At 41.1% G+C, this 25,198-nt stretch overlaps 1 protein-coding gene across 6 annotated transcripts in view; it reads right to left on the bottom strand.

The window, feature by feature from the left end:
- Positions 1-554: 554 nt before the first annotated feature.
- The window catches only part of Pez (protein tyrosine phosphatase non-receptor pez), a 26,559-nt gene continuing 1,915 nt past the window's right edge, over positions 555-25,198 (bottom strand). For all 6 annotated transcript variants that reach the window (XM_017628450.1, XM_017628447.1, XM_017628448.1 and 3 more), the window contains exons 3-9: positions 12,630-13,070; positions 11,405-12,309; positions 8,949-11,336; positions 8,632-8,850; positions 2,441-2,617; positions 1,924-2,247; positions 555-1,839 (exon numbers count right to left, since the gene is read on the bottom strand). In XM_017628450.1, the coding sequence (XP_017483939.1) occupies positions 1,711-1,839; positions 1,924-2,247; positions 2,441-2,617; positions 8,632-8,850; positions 8,949-11,336; positions 11,405-12,309; positions 12,630-13,070 (4,583 nt within the window). In that variant the 3' untranslated portion in view covers positions 555-1,710. The remainder of the gene's footprint in view (positions 1,840-1,923; positions 2,248-2,440; positions 2,618-8,631; positions 8,851-8,948; positions 11,337-11,404; positions 12,310-12,629; positions 13,071-25,198) is intronic.

Here is a 25,198-nt window from a genome sequence, read left to right on the forward strand (position 1 = left end):
GACGCCGCATGAGGGGATAAATTAGCCAGCCAATTCAGTCAGCTTGCCCAGCAGAGCAAGCTAGATCTTGATCTTACAGACGCCTGTCCATCATGACCTACATAACGCCGCCCATCTGTCAGGGCTATCACTGAATCCATCCTAGTCCAATTTTTCGTGAAAGCTACGACAATACTATCACTGAATTCGAATAGCTACGAACGTAGCATATATGTATGTACGTATGTACATTGAATGCATGCGTTTATAGGAATTCGTATTCAGTGATCGCATTTTCGTAGATCTTACGAATATATACATATGTATACGTACATATGTCCACCTCAGACCAGAAGCGCTCGAGATACAGAGAGGAAGAGTTGCATGGAAAAGATGACTACTAACACAAATCAGTTTGAGAGAACACTCTTAAAACAACAACAGCAACGACTTTTCCTAAGCAAGGTGGACTGTCCGACCAACACCAGATCAGCCCGGGAAACTGCGGTCAAGGAAGCATGAAATCAAATTGCATTTTTTCGTTATACAGTGTGGGAGACTCAAACACAGCGTTCCATTGTTAATGAATGATATCATTTATTGTTAATTTTTCTTATGATAAATTTATAATATATGAATTACAACAAAAGCAATAAAATATTGCTTTTGTGCAAATAAAACTGACTGACTACAATGATATACTACGCTTCGTTCGTTCTAATAAGTCATTATTTTTTCTGTCACAATACCATCCTCCATGCTGCCAAAATTAAAAAAAAAAAAAAAAATTAAAAATATTTTTTATAGTTAGCATACATATTATAATAAATTTGTTGTCTACTTAAATGAGCTGCCAATGCAGCTGGAGGCACTTACTTTTGCACTTATATTAAACACTACCTACATACATACATGCATAGAATACATCAGACATAGCAGGCTCAAAACCTTAAAGTGTAACAAGAAAAAAAAACATGATACATGCGATTTACATATGTTGTTCAGTAAGCTTCTCAAAAGCTCATAAACAATTTAAAAATAATGCCTAATTGAAGTTTTTCAATGATATGAAGTGTAGAGTAACAAGATATGTATGTGTGCAATTTATAAGTTGAAACTTTGATGCATAACGATATGGAAGTTGCATGAAATACCTAACACTTGTCTTCAAATCTTCAAAAAATACAATATGTATAACAATACAGATCAGTTCAATACAACCGATTATTAAATTTTCAACCTTTAATGGCAGTTTTCAAATGCCTTAATGCAAAACTCGACTGTTGCAGTGAAAACAGACCATTTTTAACCAAACTTTGTGTGGACGTTATGTATTTTAGTTTAACGAGTGGCATCGTCACTTGTTTTAATTAGATGGAAGCACCATATATGTAATATGTATGTTAGTATGTATGTATGTAATAAAATAGGTTGTATACAATGCTACTTAGTTGCTAGTTTATCGCATATTATTAGTTGTTCGTTCACTGCATTGTGTTTCAATTATGTTTTTCTTTTTCTCTTTTTTTGCTTACATTTGTTTTGTAAAAATATAAATATCGTTTCTTAACTTTAACATGCTTAGTTGTAAATTGCGACACGCTTTATTTTTTTCGGTTTTTTTTTGCTCTTAATTTAAAACTATTGCAATTTAGAATTGCGTAAATTTCGTAATAATGGCCACAAGAGTGGGGGAAGTGATTTGAAGTCAAAGCGAATTGCAATTGGCGCTCAAATCAAACGCGTACGCTTAAGATATGTTATAAGTAAACTATATATGAATTTATACTGCGCTAAGGACGGTATGATGCTATCACGTTGATGACGTAATTGACCAATAACGCGTGGTATATCCAAATCCTGCGACGAGAGAGAGGAAGGAAAAGGAAATGTATATTGAATTTAATGCTAAAATTTGAATAAATACACCAACGCACGCCTCACCTCATTATGATCCAGCGTATAGAGTAGCAAATCAGCGGTCAACGTGACGCCCGAACGTCCACCACCTTCCAAACAATGTATAAGCACTGGCGGATTGGTATTATGGCCAGGCGGTACTTCGTTAATCGAAGCCATACGCACTGAATTCAATTCCTCGAGAAAGTCTAAAAAGTGATTGACCTCACGCGGACAATTCTGTTCGCCCCAATTGGTGTAGTTCAAATGCCAAACGGAACGATAACGACGCGATTGTATGTGAAATAGACGTAGTTTGCTGGTGATGCAACGATCTGTGGTTTGTGAGAATTCCTGATACACTTGGAACTAAAAAATTGTACGTGTAGGGAAACAAAGAAAAGTTTTAGCTTAAGTAAATAGAGAAAATACAGTAAATAATAGCCTCACGTACTTGTCCAAACTCGAGCCGCTGATTGCTATTTNATGTACGTGTAGGGAAACAAAGAAATGTTTAGCTTAAGTAAATAGAGAAAATACAGCAAATAATAGCCTCACGTACTTGTCCAAACTCGAGCCGCTGATTGCTATTTGGTGGCATATAGTTTAAGCCTTCCGACAGCTGCACAATCAAGTAGACGTCTGCTTCCCAAACACATTGCCAGAAAATGCGTGTGGTCAACTCTTCCTGTGGTGATTGGGCGATTATGTAGAAGCGTTGTTTTGTGCCAACTGTGGCCTGGAAAAGGAACCAATTATTATTTTATAGAGGCGCAACTTTTTTTAAGGTCAAGTAGTGCAGTAACCAAACCAAGTATACAAGGAACATGTTTCTAAAGAACCCTCTAAGAACAATTTTTTAGTAATCTCATTAAAGACCGTACAGGTAGAAGCTTAAAGATTAAAATGTTTTCTATAACAATTTTGCACTATATTTAATACTGCTTTCTTGAAACAAGAACTATATTCGAAGTCGTATTAAATAATGTCTTTGTAAATAAAAAAAAATTAAGTAGATGGCGCTGGAGTCAATATGCATGTAGAAGCGGCATACATATATGTATATATAGTCCGATATGCATCATATTCGGAACTGCATATATGTAAATATATATTTGTACACAAAATTTAAACACTATGTGACCCTATAAATTCATCCAACGACAAAGATGGAAATCTGATCAAAGACATCAAGAGTGCAATTAAGATCCGAATATAATATTTTCCAACGCTTTAGAATTGCGATAATCGATATTTTTATTGTTATATATATCAAGAAATTTAGCGATACTCTTAACGATATTGAAATCAATATATTAATCGATATTTTTTATATATTAATCGACATTGCTATCGATATTTTTATCGATATTGCTATCGATGTAATAATCGATATCGTTATCGATATATTTATCGACTTTGCAATCGTTATGTTTATAGATTGTATTATAATCGGTATATTTATCGATATATTTAGCGATAGTTATCGATATTGTTATCAATATAATAATCGCCATCACGTGATAATACACATAACATGACATCACTTCACATGCTTATCCTTGATACTGCTGTATTTTGTCGAAACATCACGTCGTGCTACTTTATTGAGGCTTTGGTCGAGACAATATGACTATCTATGCTCAATTCCAAGTTTTCTAGCTTTATCTGCTCGATATCAGTACTGTTTCCGTTCTATGATCCGTAAGGTCCAACGCTGCCTAGTCAGGTCATTACTAATGTGACTAACGCCATCGCCTTACCACCCCAGCAATGCCATATGCAAAGACTATTACGCTGCACAGCCGGTAGCTGCACTTTAAGGACCTCATCATACATAATATTCCACAGAAATGGTCCAAGCAGTGATTTCGGCCCTTCTACATCCTTCTTCTGTTTCATACAGCAATGTTCGCCAGTGGAAATAATTTCGTATAAGTGTACGTAAATAGTCCGATATATGCCATTTTCAAATTGTCTATCTAAATATTTTAGCTTATTTGGCAAGATTAAGGGCATTCCTTGAGTCAAGCGTTAAGTTTAAGCAGTACTCCTTTGCTCCCCCAGCCACCTTTTAACGCTTATAGCTTCACGTGCCAGTTTGACCGCCGTTGAATCGGCGCTACTGTCGATCCATCCATTCCTGAAGTCGAAATGGTTGTCTGCGATGCCGCCCCATCCTCAGCGAAGATGTGTTAAATAGCTTTGAGAACTGAGATGTCAAGTGATTTAATGCCATCTTTAGAGCTTTATTAGGTATACCATCTGGGCACGGTCCCTTCTTCTCTTCAAGCCTTTCTCCCTCATACTGCGAAGTCGGCACTACCTTGTTGTTGTTGTTGTAGCGGCTACAACAACCCCGCCCAGATCGGTTGGTGTCTCAGTCGTTGTCGTCAAGTTCCACTAACGGCAACTCTAGGAAGCGTGCAGCTCCTGCGGGGTTTGCCCATAAGGACAAGGTCGTTAGGGATGTCGGGTTTGCCGGGCATGCGAAGAGATGTTTCGAGTCATGTGGGGTCTCTCCGCATGCCGGACATTAGTTAGGCACATCCTCATTCAGCCTACTCAAGTAGGAGTTTAACCTGCTGCAGTAGCCGGAGCGAAGTTGTGCAAGTGTAGTGCGCGTCTCCCGAGGCAGACGAAGCTCCGTCTCGTCAATGTCCGGGGGTGGTGTGCCTAGAACGGCATTCACAGGTCTAGAGTCTACATAACTCGAGACTGAGTCCCTGTGAATGCCGTTCAAGGCCTGTCTGTAGGCTGTCGGGTCCAGAGGTTGCTTAATGAACCTCTGGACTTCGTCCGTTAGTTCATATAGATGCCTCCTGACGTGCCTAGGCGAGGGCTCCTCTGCAAGCAGCTGTCTGCTCGGGTGGCCACTTCTGTGGCTCCCGATCAGGAACTGCTTGCAGAGCATTATATTGTGCTCCTTTACCGGGAGCATTTGCGCCTCGCCGTGCAGGTGGTGTTCAGGCGTCATCAAGAGGCATCCCGTCGCTGTCCTCAGTGCGGTGTTTTGTGCGGTCTGTAGCTTCGTCCACTGCGTCCTACTAGTCCCAGGCGACCACACTGGCGCTGCGTAGTTCAAGACCGGCCGGCCTATTGCCTTGTATGTTGCCAGCAACGTTTCTTTGTCTTTGCCCCAAGTACTGCCGGCTAGCGACTTGAGGACCTTGTTGCGGCTCTGTACTTTATTGACAATAGCGGTTGAGTGCGCAGAGAAGGAGAGCAGGCTGTCGAATGTTACTCCGAGTATTTTGGGGTTATTCACCGTCGGAATTGGTGTGTCATCGACGTGAATCCCCAGCGGTAGCCTGACCTCCTTCGTCCAGGTTGTGAACAGGGTCGCGGAGGATTTCGTAGGGGAGAGGGCTAGACACTTTGCAGTGAAGAAGCGAGAAAGTTCGGAGAGATAGCCGTTTACTTTCGAACACAGGTCATCAATTCCATTCCCAGTCGCCATAATCGAGCAATCGTCGGCATAGGAGACAATCGAGACTCCCTCTGGTGGTTGAGGGAGCTTTGAAATATAAAAGTTAAACAGTAGCGGGGAAAGGACACCACCCTGAGGAACCCCCTGTTTTATTTTTCGCTGCTTACTCGTTTTGTCTCTGAACATTACCGACGAATGTCGACCACTTAGATAATTTGCCGACCACCGTTTGAGCCTCTGTGGGAGAGAGGAGGCCTCTATATCTTCCAGTAGCGTGGAATGGCAGACGGTGTCAAACGCCTTTGACAAGTCCAACGCTACTAGAATCGTTCTCTCACAGGGACAGTTACGGTTAAGGCCACGAGTTATCTGAGTGTTTATGGCGTTAAGTGCTGTTGTTGTGCTGTGCACTTTACGGAAACCATGCTGATGCTTCGCTGGGGTCAAGTGATTTGTGAAGTACGGGAGTAGCAAGGCCTCGAGTGTCTTCGCTACCGGGGAAAGGAGTGTAATCGGACGATACGAATCTCCTTTGTTTGCAGGTTTCCCCGGTTTGAGCAGTGGGACCACTCTCCCCACCTTCCAGATGTCTGGGATGATGAGAGTGGCCATTGACAAATTGAGGACCTCCGTTAGGTACGCTACCCCCGCAGGACCCAAATTTTTCAGCATCAGCATGCATATTCCGTCGGGACCCATGGCTTTGGAGGCTTTCGCCTTCCCGATGGCCACCTGAACTTCACCGCAAGTGAAAGCAAGGGGGGCACAAGTTGTTGGCAGTTTGTGCAGCCTTCTGGTCACTCGACGCTTGGCTTTGTCCACCGGAGGATGCAGTATGAACTGCCGGCTAAAATAGCTCGCGCATCGCTCCGGGTCCGACGAAGCATGGTCGCCGAAGGAAATTTCGACTCTGTCGTCGTGCTTCGTCGGATTAGACAATGACCTCACGGTTGACCAAAGCTTGCTCACACCAGAGGTGAAGTTGCAAGTCTTCAGATGCTCCTCCCACTTCTTCCGCTTATGTACGTTTACAAGTTGCCGAATCTCCGCGTTGAGATCCCTGATACGGGGATCTCCGGGATCGGCCTGACGAAGGCTATCACGCTCATTTGCTAAAACAGCCGCTTCGGCAGGGAAGTTTGGACGTGGGTCCGATATGCACCCTGCCGGTATGAAGCGAGCTGCAGCAGCAGTGATAGCCCTGCGGAACTTACGTTCACCGAGATGGACGTCGGTTGGTGTGGGGAGCGATGTGAAGGTGTTTTCAGTAAACTCCGCGTAACCTTTCCAGTCAGCTTTAGAAAAGTTGACATAGGTCCGGTGTTTGGCGGAGGCAAAGTCGGTTGGTTTATCAATCGAGATGACTATGGGTAGATGGTCTGATGCTAGAGTCAGCATAGGTCGCCACGTTATGCTGTTTATCAGACCAGCGCTGACTATTGTGATGTCTGGCGAGCTACTGCAGTTACCCATAATCCTGGTGGGTGCGTCGTCGTTCATTGTGCAGAATGTCGAATCGTCTATCTGCTCAGCCAAGTCTGTTCCCCTACGATCGTTTGACAGGCTTGAGTGCCAAAGATCGTGGTGCGCATTAAAGTCACCTACTACCATACGGTTTTCACCTCTGAGGAGCGCACCTATATCAGGGTGATATCCTGCCGGGCAGCAGGTGACAGGGGGTATGTATATATTAAATATTTCGAGCTCGACATCGCCTGACCGGATAGCGATGCCCTGACATTCTAGGGTGGTATCCCTGCGGTCGATGTCTGCTTCGATAAGACGATACTGCACGGTGTGGTGCGTGATGAACGCTAAGCCACCACCATTATCTCGCTCGCGATCTCGACGGTGCACGTTGTACCCGGCACAATTCAACAAAGTTGAATTGCTGTGCAACTTCGTCTCTTGGACCGCAGCTATTAATATACCATGCCGACACATAAAGGCGGTTATCTCCTCAATCTTGCTCTGTAGCCCGTTACAGTTGAATTGGAGGAGCTTCATGTGGTTCGGGAGACGTGTTGTGATGTGGGGTGTGAGTGAGGTGTATGTTCTTGCCGCCGTTGGCTGTGTGTGCTGCTGAGGTGATTGCCTCCCTAAAGTGGCACCAGCCAAGGCAGGTGTTGCACTTGACTGAAGTCACATTACGGAATATTCTGGTCTGACATACCGTGCAGATTGTAGGGGGAACCAGGAGTTGTTGGCGGCGGCGTGTGGGTGGTGGTGCGGTTGTGTGTGTTATGTGGTCTGTGGTGGCTGTGGTATGTTGTTGTGTTGTGGCGACTGTGTGTGGTTGCTGTGTGAGTGTGTGGGGCTGCACGGGCGGACTGTGGGTTGCCGTGGAGGCTGCTCTATTTGAGCAACAGGGGGCCACGTACGACGTGGTCCACTGTCTGTGTGTCCGTAGTCCCGAGCAGACCCTGAGGTGACTCCACCCCTCGCAGGCATTACACTTGACTGAGGTGGAGTTGTGGTGTAAACGTCTTCGGCATACACAGCAGGTGTATATTTCTGGCCCAGGGTTTGACTCGATGCCAGCCCTGAGTAGGAGAATGCGTAGTGAATGTTGCCCTATGGACGGACAACTTCTGAGACACTTCGCCGACCTAAACGGGGTTAGATCGCCGAAACAACAGCCCTTGGTCGGGTAAAACCCGAGTCATTCCGGTACGTAGAACCGGCTGTCGTGGGAATGTCGCACTACCTCTCGATCGCTGGTAGAAGAGGCTGATCCGTTTGGGTTTGCAGCGGATATTTGCATCAATTCGGTGCTTATAACAGCCATTAAATGATTGACCATACTGTTTGCTGTTCCCTGAAACTCGCAGGATGGCAACGCTTCAACAAACAAAAGTACCAATTTTACATCCGCGCGTTTAGATATCTAGGTTTAGCGGCCTGGGGCGTGTCGTGTTATGGTCGGTGTTACAGATGGTCACTAGGCGGTTGTATCAGCTGTTAAGAGCGATTCGGGCTTTTGAATATATGCCCAAAGATTGGAATCTTAGTACTATATTCAGCCCAATCCACAAGAAGGGTGATCCTGCTGTTTGAGCCAATTAAGCCTTCTTAACATTGCGTATAAGGTGATTATCGGTACGACTTCAAACCTGGTAGGTCCACCACTGACCACATTTTGATTTATAATATTTATACATTCGCATGGACCCGCAAAGAGGGTTTTGCAAAAACTTTACATCACTACACACTTTTCATAAAGTCTTATAATACTAACATTAGTTGTTAGTTTATCTAGAGATCCAGAAAAAACCCTAATCTGTTTCAAAATTTTTCTTTCAAATAATTTCATTTCACCTTACCGATATGCGCGACGCATTAACGTAGCCCGTTCGATTTTCCATTGTCGGCGTGATACACACACGATTATCATCATAAGGCAAAAAGTTGGGATCGGAATTCTTCATTGCATTTTCGTCCATTAGCGCGCAGTCGTAGCGCGCCAACTCACGACGCTTCGGTATGCTTTCAAATTCGATGAAGAGCTGCGGATCGTTCAGTTTCTCAGTGAGTATGGGACACTATAAGGGAAAAATATAAACATTTTTCGTTTAGTGAATAAATTGATATTAATTCAAATTTCTTCTTCTCTTAAACGTGTTTTACACATCCTACTCACCAATTTTTCCTTTGAATACTGGCCGGAAATCGGCTGCAGTCGCGGAACGCCCGTCGACCAACGATGCATCAAATTCAAATCGTCTTGCGCGAGCTTAATTTTAGCTGCCGTCTTTGCGGCATTCGACGAGGATGCTTTCTCGCGCCCGAGCGTTGCAGATTTCTGTTTATCCGGCGTTTTGCTACGCCCCAAAATATTCCATATTTTCTTACGTTTACCCTCCTTTCCGGTAGTGTTGGAAGAATTTGTTGTATTGGAGCTATTTGTGGTGTTGCTGGAGTTGGCGGTTGTGTCCAACAACGAAGATGAATTGTGTGAGCGATGATGATGCTTCGAAGAAGAATGCTGCATGGTAGATGCCCCCGATGCTGAGACATTGGATGAAATTGATGATATATTCATGGCACTGAACTGGCGCTGCGCTGATAACAAAATTGAGTCTGTTGAGTCGTCATGCGTGGGCGGTGTTGTGCGAGCGCGTATGACACTATTGCTGGCGCCTGAAGCTGCAGCTATGTCCACGGAGGAAGCCGATGATGCACTCTGCATAATCTGTGCTTTGTGGGCGTGGTGGTTCTGCCTTGGTGGCGGCGTTTGCATCATGGCCTGCTGGCTATTGCTGCTATTATGGCCAACTGCGGGTGCTGCAGAGGCAGCACGTACTGCGCGTTGCGGCGGTGTGGGTTCTAAGAACTGCAGTTCTGTGCTGGCAGCACGCTCAGCATACTTATGCATATTGAGCGCAGCATTAGCCACCGCTTCAGCCTCAGCCTGCTGCTGCTGCTGATGTTGCAAAAGTACTTGCTGTTGTTGTTGAAGCGCTTGTTGTTGTTTTTGCTGCTGTTGTTGTTGTTGTTGTTGTTGTTGTTGTTGTTGTTGTTGTTGTTGTTGTTGTTGTTGTTGCTGCTGAAGTTGGTGATGATGATGGCGCACAGCAGGTACCGGCGGCATTTGCTGCTGTGGCTGGCCGTGCATGCCACCTGGGGCTGATTGTATTGAAGCCGTACGGTTACGCATCGCTTCACTGGTCGCCGAAGACCCTGAGGAGCGCTGCTCCAAATTGCGTTGAACCGTTGGCTCTGCAGCCACGTAGCGCGCATGTGGCACATTCTCGTAAATAGGTTCGGCTGAGCCGTTTAAAGTGTTGCGATGCGATAATGAAGCAGAAGTGTTCGTTTGCAAGTGCTGCTGTGGACGAGTTTGTGATTGCGCCGCCTGTGGCAGTGGTGGCTGCTGCTGCTGAGTTTGCACTTGTGTTGGTGTTGGACGGTAAACGTTGTTGTTGGCGCTGCTGTTGAGAGTTGGTGAAGTGTGTTCGTTGTAGCTTTGTGTACTATGTGGCAAAAATAAATAATCCTGCCGCAACTGCGACAGTATAGATGGCTGTTCCTCGATCATATTCAAGTTCTCGAAAGTACCATGCGGCAAATAAGACTGCGAATGGCCCATGTGTCCGCCACCCATGTAGGAGGAATGAGTATGAATCAACGCATGATTTGTAGCCGCTGCACCACCTGATGTTTGTGCCACGCCGACGCTGCTGCCGACAGTACTGCCGTATGGATAATGTGAATTAATCAAATTTCGATTCGAAACCAAATCCGGCGAGGAGCCAGACACATAAGCGCGGTAGCCCATCAGCGGCCGATGTGAAGCCACCGCCAAGTCAGGTGTTGATGAAGAATTCAAGCGGTTGACCGGATAAGGCGGTGGCGGTTTACTACGCACCAATTGCAGGCGATGTCCTAAATCAATATATGCGCCTCCGCCGCTGGTGCTGTTGCTATGGCCACCAGGTGACATTGTCACACCCGCTGCGGTTAGGTGATGATGTTGTGCATGCATTGCAGCTGCTGGCTGCGCGACATCAGGGTAACGATGCGATGCTAATTGACTGAGCAACACGCCATCGCCATACATTGCTGACGCATTGTGTACATCAGGCTGTGAGCCCGCGTAGTAAATGGCACCGCTGGCTGCAGGCGTCGCGCTCATAGCTACAGCAGAGGCACTTGATGCCAGTTGCGGTTGATAGTTAGCATAATTGTTCATTTGTGAATGATGCAATTCGCTGGAGGGAGAACGATATTTCAATTGCACGGCAGTCTCGTAATCGGGTGCAGGTCGATAAGTGGGCAACATGGCTTTCAATCGTTCGCGCTCATGTGCGTCAGCACTGTGCAATGCGACGTTGCTGCTGTTATTCGTTACACTGCCACCCAGATGACCGTGCACAATGTTGTTGCTGCTGCTGTGAAAAGTGCTGCCAGCGCTGACATTAGTACCGTTATTATTGCTTAAATCCAGGCAGGAGCTGCTTTGCTGCAGGCGTGTGTCCAACATGCTATTCGACAAGTGCTGCGTCGAGGCATAATCGGGGCCATATTCCTAAAGGAAAAACGAACGTGTAAATACTAATTTTAGTCTACAGCATGTTACAAAAATATCTGACTCACTTTCGTTAACCAACTAGGCGCTATAGCGCCCACGCTATGCGAATGCATGGCGCCATTCGGCCCGGCACCGCCGACACCGCCAACACCTCCTCCTCCTCCACCACCGCCACCACCACCAGACTGATGGCTGGCAGCTAATGAAATATTGGATGACATTAACGCATTAGAACCATGCGTGGAGGCGAGTAAGCCATGATGTAGAGCTGGCGCTGACATGAATTCCGGATTAACAGCTGTAAGCGCGCCACCACCACCACCACCGCCACTCGTTAACGCATTTGGATTGTAAATGGCACGTTGTTGTTGCTCGAGTAGCAAATCTTCGCGTGAATCATTGAAGTCACCATAGGCATAAGCATCCATTGTGCCAGCTAATACACCACTACTAATACCAGACACGCCAACGCCAACACCACCACCACCACCGCCGCCGCCCACGCTCAGCGAATTGCCATTTGCACTCTCTGCATCACCCATAGACGAAACAGACTCCTCATCGATGTAGCGTTTAAAGAATTTATGCTGCGTTATGCATAACTTCCAGAAGTATCGTGCAGTATCGGCATCGGGAAAAATAAATGAGCCCACAATGGAGCCATCGGCCTTATTTTGCTCAATTTTTATGGTACGTTTGTCGATAGAAACCGTTTGAGACTCCTTCCACGGGAAATACTGACGGCCATTGTCAGCCATCACAACCATGCCATTGATAGCCAACCCAAGCAGCAAATCATTACCCAGTGTGTCTTTTGCTTGAAAGCGCTCCTCGCCATAGCCATCCAACTGTTGACAGCACTGTATGTACATCTCCTCGGCCTGAGACTGCTGAAGATGCTGGATGCCTGCGTTCTGTTGCAGCACTTCCATAATGAGGCTGTCAAGGAGGTTATCATCGTTGGCTAGACCTGGAAGGGGAGCGAAACTTTATATCGGATAAAGAAGAAAGAAATGAAGTTAACATAATCTAATATAGCGTTAGACAATATGACATAACGTAACATAACATGACATAACATAACATAAAATAACCTAGCATAGCATAAAATAACACAATCTAGCATATCATAACGCAGCATAAAATAACGTAGCATAACACAGCAAAGCATAACATAGTATAGCATAACATAACATAACATAACATTACATAACGTAACGTAGCAGAGCATAACCCAATACTACTAATATTGACTTTGTATTTACTTTCTTGCAGTCATGTTCTACATACCTTGTAAATTTTTCGGCAATACAAGTGACTTTTTCAGATAATCCTTTGTCTGTTTGTCATTCTGATGACTATCATACTCGGCCTGTCGACAATAGAGCGCTAATAATATGGCGGTGCGTATATCGCAGATGATTTTTCCGTCATAGATGTCACTCTTCAATTGCAGAAAATAGTAGTAGCGCGTCAAATCGTCTCGCCGCGATGGATCAACATAGTGACGCACGCGTAGATAAATTTTCGTACTCGCCGCATATTTTTCCAGCTGCCTGCTAAGCGACCGTTCCAAATCAATCCATTTCAATTCGTCTTCTTTACCCTTGACCACATAGCGTAGGCCAAAAAACTCGGGTTCTTGTAGATTCAATCGCTGGCAGACATTGTCCAAACACTCTTGTCCTTTACTCTCCGAACTGATCGTGCAGTCGACTGTAGTGGAGGTATCTGTAAGATCAGAAAAGAGATTTACGTTAAAACAGGATTCTATCAGTACGACACATTACAGCTTATTCACAATTGCTGCTCAATTTAAGTAAAGGACCCCCAATGGGATTAGCTGAAAAGCCCACTTGAAACTGGCACTTTATGATACTAAAATTGGATGGGCGATTTTTTAGCCGTTTGAAACTTGCACTTCATTAGACTATAAAAGTGCATACCCAAAAATGTTCTAGAGATTTATATTAAAAAGTTTAAATTTTGATGAAAATTTGTTGAATTTTCCCAAATTTTGTATAAAGTTTGAAACTGTGATTTATTTGGTTTTGGTTAAAGCTTGGACGGTAAGTTTATAGAAAAATTACAAAGAAAATTTAGCTCAAAAACCATTACGAATATTAAAAAAAAAAACCAACACGTGGTCATTTGTTTCAGTCACATATATTAATGATGCTAACAGATGTATGAGCTTAGGTGATTTCCATTAAATTTATAGCCGATCAAAATAACAGAAAATGACATTTCATTGAATCGGCAAACATTTGCAGCACCAAATAAAGTTTGGAACTCTCAATGAAGCAATGAATTAACAGCGAGTAAATATAAATATAAGCAATTGAATAAATACGGCTATTAAACTCATTTAATACATACAAATTTAATTCAAAAAAAATTTTTTAAATGTACACACATATGTATATCTCCTCAGCAAGAAGCATACAAATTAACTGCATACATACACTGGGCGACAAATTAAAGTGCACACCTTGTTCTATTTAATATAATATTCTCAATTATTTTCATGAACAAACTATCGAAATATCTAAAATCGTTGCTGACACACGAATACAGCGGAGTTAATTGAATGGATGAAATCGCTAGAAATACCCAAAGATGCGAAACGGCAGAAACAATTACCATCTTGACTAAAACTTTGATAGAAAAAACAGACAAGAACGTAGCTACGGAAATCGTGAACACATTGATGGTAACACTAGACCAAAACTACTTCAAGTTTAATAACAAAATATATAGATAAACTAACGGGCTAGGACACAAGGAAGAACAAATTCTAGGCTATCTCAATGACCAACACACGAATATAAATTTCACTATGGATAAGGAAAACGAAGGCAAAGTAAACTATTTGGACATAACAATTAAAATAAATAAGGTTACCAACAAATGCGATTTCGGATAACCAGGCTTAAACGAACCCCATTGGAAAAAGAAGCTTACAGCAAAGAACTTAATACGATATAAGCAATCGCGGAAAATAACGGATACAGAAAGAGCCTAGTAAACAAGATAAGAAGAGAAACAAAAACGAAGAAATCAAATAAGAAGGAAAATAATGAAAAGGCTTGGGTGGGAAGACCCACTAGACAAGCAAGGTGTATATAAGTTGACTTGCGAATGTCAACATAGTTACATAGGACAAACAGGGCGCAAGATAAAAACAAGATATCGTGAGCATATAAGGGACTACAACAAAAAAAATGCTAAAACATTCTACCACCCCGGAATCGAACTTCGCAAACCATATGGCAGAAAACCATTGTACGCCAATGAAAATAGGAAAGACAGCCAAAGTTCTCCATGTACAACACAAAGGACAACGCCTAAACGTATTAGAGAATATGGAGATATACAAAACAAAAGACGTTCGTCGGAAAAATAATAAATGAGCAAATAAACACCGCATCTGATATATTATTCGAACCACTCAGGCTACTATACGCAAAACAAGACAGAAACCCTGCAACTACCATAAACAATGAAATACAGGTCCAAACTACAGAAACAAAGAGAAAGAAAATAACTGATTTTTACCTACCTGCGAATCCATGCAACAATTAATCAAAAAAGAGGTGAGCAGCTAATTTATACCTGAGGATGTACACACAGAACTGAAACTACTGGTTGAACGAAAGAATATAATCCGCTGAGACGTACCTAACTATGAACCAACGACGATTTAACACGGCTATGAATAGTGACAGATATACAGAAACTATTCAGAACGAAAAATAACAGTGAAGATGGCACAACACCGAAACCGGTTTGTCTCCAAACCAAATTTGACAAGGGATGACGGAAAATCGTTACACATTACATTTTCATGAACCATTTTTTGCATTAATTATTTATGAAAATATAGTTCCTTCTATAACATAAATCAGAGTTTCACGCTTTATTAAAGTTTACAAAAATGCAAAAAATTCATCCAAATTTTCAACTTTTTTCTAGAAAATTTTTGAGTATGCAGTTTTGTAGCACATTCAATTTAAGTAAAACAAAGTGCAAGTTTCAAGTCACTTAAAATTACCATTGATTTTTTAGATTTTTTTGGAAGAAACCCGCAACACCTTCGGCGAAAAAATTAAAAAAAAAAAATCAACGGTAATTTTTAGCGACTAGAAACTTGCACAATATTAGACTTAAATTAAATGGACTACAAATAAAAGTGTGTACTCAACAAGTAATTTTCATGCAAACACAAAACCGACTTCAATTCTCATATAAAAATATATACATATACATATATATATATATATATATATATATATATATATATATATGATCCAATGATCGGATCTAAACCAGATTAGTATGGGACCACCTCTGAGACACTACGTTTCCGATGCAAAAAGAATTATCGGTTGACGTGGTCCAAAGTTATGCGGTAACATAACATAAAAAAAAAAAATAAAAAATTATTCCGACGAATTGATAACCTCCTCTTTCTTTGGAAGTCGGTTGATAATTAAAAAATAATAAAAATAATAAAAAATTAAAAAAAATAATAAAATATTCCGACGAACTGATAACTTCCTCCTTTTTGGAAGTCGGTTAAAAAAAGTCTAAAAAGTTCGAAATTTGGGTGAAAATTTATTGCAATTTTCCAAAAAGTTTTACACTTGAGATCACATATACATAAATATCGAGATTATAAATAAATGAACATGCGTGGCAAACTACATATATCACTTTGAAATGGGGACGCTATTGTATTGACTGATACTGTAAATACACTCCCATTCACTTAAATAGGACAATGCTCATTTGCTTACTTCTAGTTATTATTTTTTTTTAATTTTGTTTTTGTTATTTTATGGCCTTATAATTATATTCAACAATTTTTATTGAGCTTGAGGCCGTTTTTAATGAAAAACTTATTGTGGAAAAGCAACAATAACTTGAACAAATGGTAGAAGTGATAGCTATTTCGGAAATCACCACATTTCCTCATCAAACTTCTTTTAGTAGGATGCGAACCGACGATCCCGCTGACTCAGCCAGTTGCCTACGCACTGGGCTAAATATCTCTTGCCTCAAAATAGAGAGCAAGTCAACTTTTGCATGCGATTATCGCCAGTCAAAAATCGCCNTGATCAAAATAACAGAAAATGACATTTCATTGAATCGGCAAACATTTTCAGCACCAAATAAAGTTTGGAATTCTCAATGAAGCAATGAATTAACAGCGAGTAAATATAAATATAGCAATTGAATAAATACGGCTATTAAACTCATTTAATATATACAAATTTAATTCAATTAAAATTTTTTAAATGTACACACATATGTATATCTCCTCAGCAAGAAATTTGTTTTTGTTATTTTATGGCCTTAGTGATTCAAATATCGCTTGCCTCAAAGTAGAGAGCAAGTCAACTTTTGCATGCGATTATCGCCAGTCAAAAATCGCCTAATGTAAATAAACGTCATAGATTCGACGAAAAATGTGTTTCTAGGGTTAAAGCCGCGATCTACCTGGGTGTTTATGACTTCGCAGGGGTCAGGTGACACTTGAAGTACGGGAGCAGCATGGCCTCAAGTGTCTTCACAACTGGGGAAAGGAGAGTTATCGGGCGATAAGGCTCCCTTTGTTGGCTGGTATCAGTGGCGAGACTACACTCCCTGATTTACAAAAATTGGGAATTATGAGGGTGCCTACCCAAAGCCAACCGCATAAGCCATTTACATAACTACTATTTCTTTCTGCAGCGTAACTTGTTGCTTATCCAGTTACCCTTTTTGCAGAGACAATAGCATTACAAGATGTGCTGTGAAGAATGGAGGGCACAATAAGACCCACTAGGTGGTACAATATGTTAAAGCTTGCATCGAGACATTCTCGAACGCTTCTGCCGTAACCAGAAAGATCCCAACAGTAAAAACTGTAGTGATTCTTTGCCATTCTAGGCCCACATTCCGTCCTCCTCAGATATTTATGCTCTTCCCGATGTTGTGCGGTTTCCAGCAAATCATAACGACAATAAAAAAAAATATACGTATTGGGTGGCGCTACGCACTATGGCGCTTATACCTATGTAGATTAAGAAACGCTAAAGGTATTTTTCCAGCATTCTTATCAGTTATAATAAAGTTAAAACCAAATCAGGTTCATGTTCTACGCATACTACACACCTCAATAATTGAACCACTTAGCATGATTATGTGAAAACGTTTAATAACTGATTACCAAATGCGTGTAGTAGACCTAAACAACAGATGCCAGCGCCAAAGTTGACGTATACGTCCCCTGTCGGCAGCGCCGTACATACGTGTTAATGAAGATAGAACGCCAAGTATGAATAATAGTAATAAACTTAAAGGGAAAAAAATTTTTTATCTGAAACTGATTAGCAGATACGAAAAAAATTGTATCCAGCGTAAAATTACAATAACAAACCCAGGCTCAATAAGCACAGGCAGGTGGAGTGTATGCGAATTAAAAAGTATGTACGTAAATTCAGCGCTGGTCTGATAAACAGCATAACGTGGCGACCTATGCTGACTCTAGCATCAGACCATCTACCCATAGTCATCTCGATTGATAAACCAACCGACTTTGCCTCCGCCAAACACCGGACCTATATCAACTTTTCTAAAGCTGATTGGAAAGGTTACGCGGAGTTTACCGAAAACACCTTCGCAGCGCTCCCCACACCAACCGTCGTCCATCTCGGTGAACGTAAGTTCCGCAGGGCTATCACTGCTGCTGCAGCTCGCTTCATACCGGCAGGATGTATATCGGACCCACGTCCAAACTTCCCTGCCGAAGCGGCTGTTCTAGCCGATGAGCGTGATAGCCTTCGTCAGGCCGATCCCGGAGATCCCCGTATCAGGGATCTCAACGCGGAGATTCGGCAACTTGTAAACGTACATAAGCGGAAGAAGTGGGAGGAGCATCTGAAGACTTGTAATTTCACCTCTGGTTTGAGCAAGCTTTGGTCAACCGTGAGGTCATTGTCTAATCCGACGAAGCACGACGACAGAGTCGAAATTTCCTTCAGCGACCATGCCTCGTCGGACCCGGAACGATGCGCGAGCTATTTTAGCCGGCAGTTCATACTGCATCCTCCGGTGGACAAAGCCAAGCGTCGAGTGACCAGAAGGCTGCACAAACTGCCAACAACTTGTGCCCCCCTTGCTTTCACTTGCGGTGAAGTTCAGGTGGCCATCGGGAAGGCGAAAGCCTCCAAAGCCATGGGTCCCGACGGAATATGCATGCTGATGCTGAAAAATTTGGGTCCTGCGGGGGTAGCGTACCTAACGGAGGTCCTCAACCTGTCAATGGCCACTCTCATCATCCCAGACATCTGGAAGGTGGGGAGAGTGGTCCCACTGCTCAAACCGGGGAAACCTGCCAACAAAGGAGATTCGTATCGTCCGATTACACTCCTTTCCCCGGTAGCGAAGACACTCGAGGCCTTGCTACTCCCGTACTTCACAAACCACCTGACCCCAGCGAAGCATCAGCATGGTTTCCGTAAAGTGCACAGTACAACAACAGCACTTAACGCCATAAACACTCAAATAACTCGTGGCCTTAACCGTAACCGTCCCTGTGAGAGAACGATTCTAGTAGCGTTGGACTTGTCAAAGGCGTTTGACACCGTCTGCCATTCCACGCTACTAGAAGATATAGAGGCCTCCTCTCTCCCACAGATGCTCAAACGGTGGTCGGCAAATTATCTGAGTGGTCGACATTCGTCGGTAATGTTTAGAGACAAAACGAGTAAGCAGCGAAAAATAAAACAGGGGGTTCCTCAGGGTGGTGTCCTTTCCCCGCTACTGTTTAACTTTTACATTTCAAAGCTCCCTCAACCACCAGAGGGATTCTCGATTGTCTCCTATGCCGACGATTGCTCGATCATGGCGACTGGGAATGGAATTGATGACCTGTGTTCGAAAGTAAACGGCTATCTCTCCGAACTTTCTCGCTTCTTCACTGCAAAGTGTCTAGCCCTCTCCCCTAGGAAATCCTCCGCGACCCTGTTCACAACCTGGACGAAGGAGGTCAGGCTACCGCTGGGGATTCACGTCGATGACACACCAATTCCGACGGTGAATAACCCCAAAATACTCGGAGTAACATTCGACAGCCTGCTCTTCTTCTCTGCGCACTCAACCGCTATTGTCAATAAAGTACAGAGCCGCAACAAGGTCCTCAAGTCGCTAGTCGGCAGTACTTGGGGCAAAGACAAAGAAACGTTGCTGGCAACACACAAGGCAATAGGCCGGCCGGTTTTGAACTACGCAGCGCCAGTGTGGTCGCCAGGGACTAGTAGGACGCAGTGGACGAAGCTACAGACGGTACAAAATACAGCACTTAGGACAGCGACGGGATGCCTCTTGATGTCGCCTGAACACCACCCGCACGGCGAGGCGCAAATGCTCCCTGTAAGGGAGCATAATATAATGCTCTGCAAGCAGTTCCTGATCGGGAGCCACAGAAGTGGCCACCCAAGCAGACAGCTGCTTGCAGAGGAGCCCTCGGCTAGGCACGTCAGGAGGCATCTATATGAACTGACAGACGAAGTCCAGAGGTTCATTAAGCAACCTCTGGACCCGACAGCTTACAGACAGGCCCTGAACGGCATTCACAGGGACTCAGTCTCGAGTTATGTAGACTCTAGACCTGTGAATGCCGTTCTAGGCATACCACCCCCGGACATCGACGAGACGGAGCTTCATCTGCCTCGGGAGACACGCACAACACTCGCTCAACTTCGCTCCGGCTACTGCAGCAGGTTGAACTCCTACTTGAGTAGGTTGAATCAGGATGTGCCGAATGAGTGCCCGGCATGCGGAGAGACCCCACACGACTCGAAACATCTCTTCGCATGCCCGGAAAACCCGACAACCCTAACGGCCTTGTCCCTGTGGACAAACCCCACAGAAGCTGCACGCTTCCTATGGTTGCCGTTAGTGGAACTTGACGACAACGACTGAGATACCAACCGATCTGGGCGGGGTTGTTGTAGCCGCTACAACAACAACAACAACCTTTCGATCTATAGGTCGTTTAAGTCCATTCAAGAGATATTGACATAAAGTTTTTTGTGAATATGTATCTCGAAAACGCTTCTTTGAAGAAATGGATATTGTTTTCGTGTTCTACTACCCAAAGTTTGCCCAGAAAATACCATTTTACAGGGGTTGCTTTTTCGTGTAAACTAGTGTAATTCTAATATGTATGTTGTATTATAATTTTACAAATATTCATAAAAAAAGATTAATACCGATGAAGAAAATGTGATTTATATTCGAAGTTTACATACATACATACCGTCACCTGATATGCAAAAAGACGTAACAAACATCATTGTTGAAATGCAAAAAGTCATAACTAATAAAAAATACAAAATTTACTTTTTGATTTATATGATGTATTTCATAGAATTACAACTCCCCACATCAATTTATGAAAAAAAAATTAAAATATTAGTCACGACTGTTTTCATTTCATTTACGATGTTGTTACGTCTTTTTGCATTTCAGGTGACGATATGTATTTACATACGTACTATAAAAATAACAAAGAAAATATACATATATTTTTTTTTGAATTATTAATCCAGTTTCTAAACTTGTATACATACATACATATGCATGTACATACACATGTAGGTTTATTTTTTGAAAAGTTATCAGGCATTTTCAATTCATATTTATGGCCACCGTAACTATATGTAGGTGTTGGCAGATATGTACATACATATGTGCTTTTCCGCCCAAAATTGGTCGCATGAATTTAAGCTTGAAACACATTGGGAACGACAGTCAAAGGACCACAGCTGTCAAATTATTTTAGATAATTTTGGCGAAGACACGGCAAAACCGCGTCTAGCAAAAAAATGTAGCCGTGGCCAGATTAGATCTATTTCTATTTTTCTAGCGACAGATAAGATTACTCCTCTTCTTTTCAAACTCGAACAAATTCATGATGTCGCTGCCGAGTTTAAAAAATTCATATCGCCATCGACAAGGCATTCAGATAATCAAGGTAACAAATTGGAAGCTGTCACCCGTCGTTTCCAAAGTATTTCAAGCTTACTTTGGTCGGTTGGGCGGCTAAAACAAATTTTGGTCGGTTTTATGATTATTTATTTATTATGTTTATTTTAGTCTATGATGTACAGTCAGTGTCAAATGTAAGTGTACACCTTGTTGTAATATAAAATTCACAATTATTTTCATGACAATTTTTTTTTCATTAATTATTTATGAAAATATAGTTCTTTCTATAACATAAAGCATACAAATCAAAGTTTCGCGCTTTATATAAAGTTCACAAAAATTCAAAAAATTTTCATCAAAATTTCAAAATTTTTATTCAGAATTTCTAGAAAATTTTCGATTATGTAACTTTGTAACGCGTGATCAAAATCTATTTTTATATGAAAGAAAATGCCCAACACCCTCCACAAAAAAAATGCTAAAAAATCAACGGCAATTTGTTTTACTAAAATTGAACGGTCTACAAAACTGCATACTCGAAAATTTTCTGGAAATTCTGAATAAAAATTTTGACGAAAATTGTTTGCATTTTTGTGAACTTCATATGAAGTGTGAAACTTTGATTTTTGAGGTTTATGTTAAAGATTCAGATTGTTACATTTATTATATTTTCATAAATAATTAATGAAACAAATTTTTCATAAAAGCAATTGTGAATTTTATATTACAACAAGGTGTACACTTACATTTGACATCAACGCGATTGAAACTAGCACTTGCTTAAGCTAGAATTAACTGGTCTATAAATACATACATAAGTACTTAAAAATTTTCTAAAAATTCTTAATAAATAGTTTGTTGTAAAATGTTGCTTGATGTTTTATAATTTTTCTGCGATGTTTGAAATTTGAGCTTACAGCCCGCGACAAAACCATAGCAACTCAACATTTTGAACAGTTTTGACTATTTGTATTTTGTTTGTTTAATGTTCACTATTTTTATATAAAAGTATAGCTCTTTATCTAACAAATACCATATACCCTGTTTTTTGTCCATCTGAAAGAAAGGGAAATTTTAAAAATTCTATAAAAATTTATTATGTTTGAAATGCAAGCGTGGACACCAGCTGGCAGTGAAACTTGCAAATTCCTGCAAATTTGCGTTCGTGCAGAAAGTTGCAAGTTTCTCAACATGTGAGAGAATTGTTCCTTACTCTCTGTAATTTTTTGTGTTGGATAATTCTTGCTGGATTTTCGACGAACAAACCTACTCTCTCGCTATAAGCGAATTTTTATTTTTTGACCGTTTTACTAGTTGTAGTCCGAGGAATACCGGTCTAAACCCATTTTTTTTAACACTGCTAGGTTAACTAAACTAATTAAATTAAAATTTTCTTCAAAACACTGGTTTTTAACAAAACCTTAATTTTTTGATGTAGTAGTTGGTTTTAAATTTTATTAAGTCCTCAATGAATAACTTACCGATATTTGTAGTAAGCTAAAAGTAAAAAACAACTAGAATCTAGTGTAAAGTGAGAATGGGAAGAGCGAGCGAGCAATCAGTCGGGTACGAACAGCCAGGCGGAACGGTTCCATAACCGGACATTGAATTGAATACTTAACTCTGTATCATATAATTTATTAATAAACATTCCATTTACTTGTTATACTACTACCCGGGATACATCTTGACACTAGCATAATGGCGAGATCATTGTTTAAACAGCGCTTATAAGCCAAACCAGATACATATGTCATGTTGTTTCAGAATTTGGAGAACCTGTAACGTTAGAGCACTTTTCGATTTTAGTATTTGTAATTCATTTTTAATACTTTCTTCTGCGACTGCTTTGAAAAATTTGTGCTTATAGCGAGCTAAATAGATGGATATGGAAAAAAAAAGATTATTTTTGAACAAAATTCTGTTTTCAAAGTCGTGGCTGCCAGCCGAATCGGATCAGAATATTGTTAATTTTTTTTAAAGCCCCCCGTTGTTTATAAGCATTTGAATAACAAATAGTTACGTAATTTTTATCTAATTAAAGGTCAGACCTATAGTTTTTAATTATTTGAGCATCGATTCTCTTTATAGCTAGACGTTGATAATTTCTACTGGAAATCCCTATTGAAGGAGCTTACTCATTGACTTTAAATAGCAAAGAAAGGACACTTTTACCACGGAAGTTTTTAGCCAAGGATCCAATATATATCCCTATAAAAAAATATTATCCAACAAGTAAACAAAACTACTGTTTTTAAAATTTTTGATAAAAATAAATTCCCCAAAGAGCCCCATTTGAAATTATTCAAACGAATAAATGTAATAGGTGGCATACGCGGTACGTCTGACTCGCGAATCATTTGTGTACGTGTTGACTCACCTTCGACTACCCACAGTTGAATCATCCAGAGTCATGCCGGGAGACATGTTGGTGTAACTAACACATATTTATTTTCACAAACACGTCCAAACAGACTCACGAGTCAGACGCACCATGTATGCCGCCTATAACATCAAAAGCAAATCACGAAAATTTTGTTAAGAATTACAGTGCACACTTTCTTCTTTTGTGTCTAGTAGTTTTTTTTTTTTAAGATTGGTCCAAAAAAATCATAATAAAGAAAGAAGCCAAAGTAGGTATTTAAAGAACAAAAAAAAATATTATTAAAAGGACTATGTTCTCTTTGACGTACGTCAAAGGTCAGGTAGAAGTGGAAACTTTTATGGTTGCCCATTCATAGCTCGGTTATATAGCTTAAGAAATAATATTTAAAATACATTTTATCAAAGTTGATAAATATGACATTTGACCAGTTTTGTTACACAAATACTCCTACGATCACGGGCAAAAATATTGGCTACAATATGTAATTTTTTTTTTGCCATATATACGTTTTATCGGTCCACTTGCAAAATATTCGCATTCGCAAAATATTCGCATTGATTATTGCGAATGCGAAAGCGAATGCGAATGTTAAAATTAATGCGGAAGTTCCGCAGTTGCGAATGCGAATATTCGCAACAACCCTGATTCTAAGTTTAAACTGGCACTGAAAAACTGGCCCTAAGGCAACGCTATACTTTTTACTAAAGGAGTTTTTATATACCAGCCAATTTTGTCGTACACTCTTTGCTTAATAGGTAGTTATTATCCGACACAGTATGTACCTACCTACCTACATACAGTGCCGAACAGAAGTATTGGCACAGTGAATTTTTCGCAACATACGCAAAGTTTTTTATTCTAAGTTATTTTACGATAATTTTTTATAAAAATATTGTTCATTCTACAACTGAAAACGTAATAATGAAATCTCTAAACTTTGTGCAAAACTCAGGACAATTCATTAAATTTGCACACTAACTTGCAACTTTTTATTCAGATTTTCTAGAAAAATTCTAAGTATGCAGTTTTATAGCCCATTCAAATTTACATACGTACTATAAAAATAACAAAGAAAATATATATATTTTTTGGAATTATGAATCCAGTATGGAGAAAATGAGCAACATCTTCCACTAAAAAATTTGCCAAAAATCAACACGATTTTCTAGCGACTTCAAACTTGCTCTTTGTTATACTAAATTTGAATGGGCTATGAAACTGCGTACGTAGATCTAGAAAATCTGAATAAAAAGTTGCAAATTAGTGTGAAAATTTAACGAATTTTCCTGAGTTTTGCACAAAGTTTAGAGATTTTATTTTTATGTTTTTTGGTGTAAAATGAACCATATTTCTATAAAAAATAATCGAAATTAAATTAGAATAAAAAACTTTGCGAAATTCTCTGCGCCAATACTTTTGTTCGTCACTGTATGTATGTATGTATGTATGTATGTACATAATATGATTAATCAATTTGAATAATAGCCCACAATCT

Source organism: Rhagoletis zephyria, unplaced genomic scaffold (assembly GCF_001687245.7).
Source record: "Rhagoletis zephyria isolate East Lansing unplaced genomic scaffold, Rhagoletis_zephyria_1.1 Rzeph_scaffold_05982, whole genome shotgun sequence".
Classification (NCBI taxonomy): Eukaryota; Metazoa; Arthropoda; class Insecta; order Diptera; family Tephritidae; genus Rhagoletis; species Rhagoletis zephyria.